The 5194-nt window shown below is 30.9% G+C and overlaps 1 protein-coding gene across 1 annotated transcript in view; it reads right to left on the bottom strand.

The window, feature by feature from the left end:
• Positions 1–1078: 1078 nt before the first annotated feature.
• The window catches only part of LOC123008499, a 6219-nt gene continuing 2103 nt past the window's right edge, over positions 1079–5194 (bottom strand). The window contains exon 2 of the mRNA XM_044404329.1: positions 1079–2374. Within this exon, the coding sequence (XP_044260264.1) occupies positions 1177–2358 (1182 nt within the window). The 5' untranslated portion in view covers positions 2359–2374 and the 3' untranslated portion in view covers positions 1079–1176. The remainder of the gene's footprint in view (positions 2375–5194) is intronic.

Here is a 5194-nt window from a genome sequence, read left to right as displayed (position 1 = left end):
CAAAATTTCAAATATGATTTGTAATTTTAGAAGATTATTTCTATGTAGAATGTTCTTAGAAGTTAATTGATGTCAAAAAAACTACAAAATTTTAACTAGTTTAGAAGTTATTGGCACACATGTGAAATATCAATTTTTGTAATTTTCTTGGTGATTAATCATTACAAAATGATGAGTTTTTTTTTTGTTGGAAAGATAATCAAAGAGGATTTCTACTTGTGTTTAATTAATTTTTTTACATTAAATCATTTTGGAGTAATAAATTGTTAAAAAATGAGTTCGTCGCTTATTCTAAAATTGTGATTGTAATCACTAAAATAATTGTAAAATTTTGCTTTAACCGCTTCTCTAGGCAAAATTTCGAATAAAATTTTTAATTTTTTAAGATTATTTCTTTGTAGAATGTTCTTAGAAGTTAATTGATGTCAAAAAAACTACAAAATTTTAACTAGTTTGGAAGTTATCTGAAATATCATTTTTTGTGATTTTCTCAGTGACTAAGCATTACAAAATGATGAGTTTTTTTGTTATAAAGATAATCAAAGAGGCTTTCTACTTGTGTTTAATTAATTTTTTTTACATTAAATTCTTTTGGAGTAAAAAATTGTTAAAAATAAGTTCTTCGCTTATTCTAAAATTGTGATTGAAATTACTGGAAAAAATCGGAAAATTTTGCTTTAACCGCTTTTCTAGGCAAAATTCCAAATCAAATTTTTAATTTTTTGAGATTATTTCTATGTAGAATGTTCTTGGAAGTTGATGGATGTCAAGAGAACTACAAAATTTCAACTAGTTTCTGAAATATCAATTTTTGTGATTTTCTCGAAAACAAGGCATTACAGAATAATGAGTTTTTTTTGTTAAAAAGATAATAAAAAATGCTTTCTACTTGTGTTTAATTATCTTTTTTTACATTAAATAATTTTCCAGTAAAAAATTGATAAAAAATGGGTTCGTCGCTTGTTGACAAATTAGCGTTGAAATCACCAGAAAATTTTATTTTTTTTTATTTTTTCTAAATTTCTTAATTTTTCTTAATTATTTGTTTCTTTGTTTTAATTTAGAAAAACACGCCAACTAGATTATATACATATTTATTTACTTTTAAGTAGAATTTACACAAACTAAGCTAGAAATATACAAGAACAGTAATAAATCAGTACAAAATTCCTCCTTTCAGACAACCTGCACCGTCGTGTAGGCACTAAAAGTAACTTTCTTCTCATTCTTCTTTTTACTTTCTTCTTTCTTGATCACACTCTTCAAATTCCCTTCTTTATAATTCAATTCTGCGACACTATTCCACCGACACTCTCTCACCTCTCCAAAATCCCTCAATTTGGACGACAACCCAAAAAGCCTATTCCCCATGGGGGAGTAAGTGGGGGCCGTATCAATATATCTATAGGCCATGGGAGTGAAACACCTCGTTTCGCTCTTACTCCTTTGCTTCTTCAAGGAATTGCTCCAAACCGGTTCGGTTTTAACCGGTTTGAAAAGTGCTACAAGGTTCGGTTTAACCGGTTTCTTTTCTTTGAGTTGACTTTTGGCGATAAAATCCTTGTCTTTGGTGGTGTTGACATTGACTCGGACGTACTCCCCGCGGAGGATATCAGGAGTGGGGGGAGGGGGCGGTGCCCGACCTTTGACTTTTTTACGCCTTTCTGGGCGTTTCGGGGAGAGAAGGTCATCAGCAGATGACCACACTTTCCGGAGTGGGGGGGTGACTAGGACTTCCGGTGTGTTCAAACTAATGATACTAGATGGCGTTGTTGGTGTGTTTAGTATTTTCGAGAGTTCAGGTTCGCGTGTTATTTCAATATGTGTGACGCCATTGTTGTCAGTTCGTTGCAATAAATTGAATTTGGCGCCGTTTTTGTTGTAAGCCTTCTGATTGGTTACGGCTTTAACGGCGGTAAAATTCAAATAGAAGTTTTTCAACGTGACTAAATTGTCGAATTTGAAGACAAGTGTTGAGTTTTTGATGACGAAAATTAGAACGTCGGGGAATTTCACATCGGTGTAGCAAACACAGTCGACTAGATTGTGGGATTCGGTACGGGATCGGGTCAGTTCGGGGGTTTCCGTGTCGCTGTCGGAGCTTGCCGAGCCGTTTGCGCTGTCGGTTTCGGTCGTTTTCGTTTCGCTTCCATCGCTGGAGACGATGGAGAGGCTGTCGATGTCCGATTCGAAGCCCTCGTCGGGGGTTTCTGGGGGGAGGGGGGTGAGGTCCAGGTGGGTGGGGGTGAGGTGGAGGTCGTACGAAGGGAGGGGCGGCTTGCGGTGTTGCGATTTTTCGACCAAGGTGGAGAGAGACGACGCGGTTTCTTCTCTAAGGAGTAGAGTCGCGAGTGGCATCTTGGGATGGCATTATCTGGAAAATTGAAAAAAAAGATACAAAAATAAAAAAAATTACAAAACTACTATTTAAGCTTTTTTGTGGTGATTTCAACGAAAATTTCTGAATAAGCGACGAACCCATTTTTTGTGAATCCCCCGATTTCGTCCCTGTTTTTTTACCATAACTTTTCAATACAAAAACAAGCGACAACCTCACTTTTTCATAATTTTTATGTTTTATTTGATAAAAATTTCAAGTGTTTCAGTCGTTAGTTAAACAGACTTGATTAATTTTGCTGAAATTTTACAAAATTTTGACAAAAACACTACCAATTAAGCTTTTTCTTGGAGATTTCAATACTAAAACAAGCGACGAACTCACTTTTTCATAATTTTTGTTCTATTTGTTAAAAATTTCAAGTGTTTCGGTCGAAAAGAAATTGCTAGTTAAGCAGACAAGTACCTACTTGATTAATTTTGTTAAAATTTTACAAAATTTTTACAAAAACACTACTAATTAAGCTTTTTATTGGTGATTTCAATATAAAAACAAGCGACAAACTCACTTTTTCATATTTTTTATGTTTTATTTCATAAAAATTTCAACTGTTTCAGTCGTAAAGAAATCGTTAGTTAAACAAACTTGATTAATTTTGCAAAAATTTTTCAAAATTTTGACAAAAACACTACTAATTAAGCGTTTTCTTGGTGATTTCAATACAAAAACAAGCGACAAACTCCCTCTTTCATAATTTTTATGTTTTATTTGATAAAAATTTTAACTGTTTCAGTCGTAAAGAAATCGTTAGTTAAACAGACAGGTACCTACTTGATTAATTTTGCTAATATTTTCTAAAATTTTGACTAGAACACTACTAATTAAGCTTTTTCCTGGAGATATCAATACAAAAACAAGCGGAAAACTTACTTTTTTATAATTTTTGTTTTATTTGTTAAAATTTTTAAGTATTTCAGTTGGAAATAAATCGTTAGTTAAACAGACAGGTACCTACTTGATTAATTTTGCTAAAATTTTACAAAATTTTGACAAAAACACTACTAAGTAAGCTTTTTCTTGTTGATTTTAATACAAAAATGCGACGAACTTACTTTTTCATAATTTTTGTTTTATTTGATAAGAATTTCAAGTGTTTCAGTCGAAAAGAAATCGCTAGTTAAACAAACAAGTACCTACTTAATTAATTTTGTTGAAATGTTACAAAATTTTGACAAAAACACTACTAATTAAGTTTTTCTTGGTGATTTCAATACAAAAACAAGCGACAAACTCACTTTTTCATAATTTTTATGTTTTATTTGATAAAAATTTCAAGTGTTTCAGTCGTAAAGAAATCGTCAGTTAAACAGACTTGATTAATTTTGCTAAAATTTTGCAAAATTTTGACAAAAACACTACTAATTAAGCTTTTTCTTTGGTGATTTCAATACGAAAACAAGCGACGAACTCACTTTTTCATAATTTTTGTTTTATTTGATAAAAATTTCAAGTGTTTTAGTCGAAAAGAAATCGCTAGTTAAACACACAAGTATCTACTTAATTATTTTACTGAAATTTTACAAAATTTTGACAAGAACACTACCAAGTAACCTTTTTATCAGTGATTTCAATACAAAAACAAGCGACACACTCACTTTTTCATATTTTTTTACAGCCGTTTTTTTACCATAACTGGGTAAAAAGACGGCTGTGCATTGTCTCAGCCTACTTCCTGGTCGCGTTTACCGGAGCGGCTCCGACACAAAGAATTACGACGTGTTATTAGATGACATTCACAACACCCACAAACTGACCCAACTAAAAATTTTTATGTTTTTTGAAAATAAATCAAACAAATGCTTCCTTCCACTTCCGGTTGCGTGTTTTTGCGATAATTGCATCTAAGATTTGCATTACAATCGACTTTCAAGAGATTTTCTCTCGTAAAATGGCATTGAACTTTGCCTGCTTTGATGCACTTAATTAGACGTGCATTTTTTTAATTATGATTGTTTATTTAAAAATTTTAAGTAAAAGTGATGGGTTTACAAGGCAAATATTAACTAAGAAAGTTGTTTTTAAGTTGTTTACTGACGAATTTCTCTTAATTTAGTCGCTTGACCTGCGATTGGATCAAATATATTATTTGTGACATTTAAATCTTATAAATAAAAAAAGTTAAAATGCTTGTAACCTTGTAAAAGTGATGGTACTACAAGTCATTAAAAATTTCACAAAAAATAAAATTTATGCACAAGGAAGCACCACAAATGTCAGAAACATCAAGTACAAGCAGTAATTTTTTTCATTAAATTACCAATTTTGAGTGTTTTTTTTTTGTATAATTCTTTTAATTAAAATTTTTTTGCCCCTCTTGTAACAAATTTATTTGATAAAAGAAAAAACCACACAAAACTTTATTATTTTATTTTTTGTTAAAAATTTTGTAAAATTATTACTAAATATGGAGACGTATTGTCAGAATTTGTAATATTTGAGTCACTCTGTAGCGTAGAATTTTTTATTTTTATTTTAGCAAAACTTACGTAAAGATTTGAGCAATTTTTAATCCACAAACACTTGAAATAGAAATCTGTCTGTACAAACAAGAATTTCTTCTTCTGTCGTAATTAAACAACTAAAAAATTTTAAGCAAGTCGGAAAAATTATGAAAAAAGTGAGTTCGTCGCTTGTTTTTGTATTGAAATCACCAAGAAAAAGCTTAGTTAGTAGTGTTCTTGTCAAAATTTTGTAAAATCTCAGCAAAATTAATCAAGTAGGTACTTGTCTGTTTAACTAACGATTTCTTTTAGACTGAAACACTTAAAATTTTTATCAAATAAAACAAAAATTATG

Source organism: Tribolium madens, unplaced genomic scaffold (assembly GCF_015345945.1).
Source record: "Tribolium madens isolate multiple individuals breed KSU strain unplaced genomic scaffold, Tmad_KSU_1.1 Scaffold_71;HRSCAF=194;Tcas5.2_LG6, whole genome shotgun sequence".
Taxonomy (NCBI): domain Eukaryota; kingdom Metazoa; phylum Arthropoda; class Insecta; order Coleoptera; family Tenebrionidae; genus Tribolium; species Tribolium madens.
Note: the sequence above shows the minus strand (reverse complement) of the source record. Positions and strands in the feature narration are given on the sequence as shown.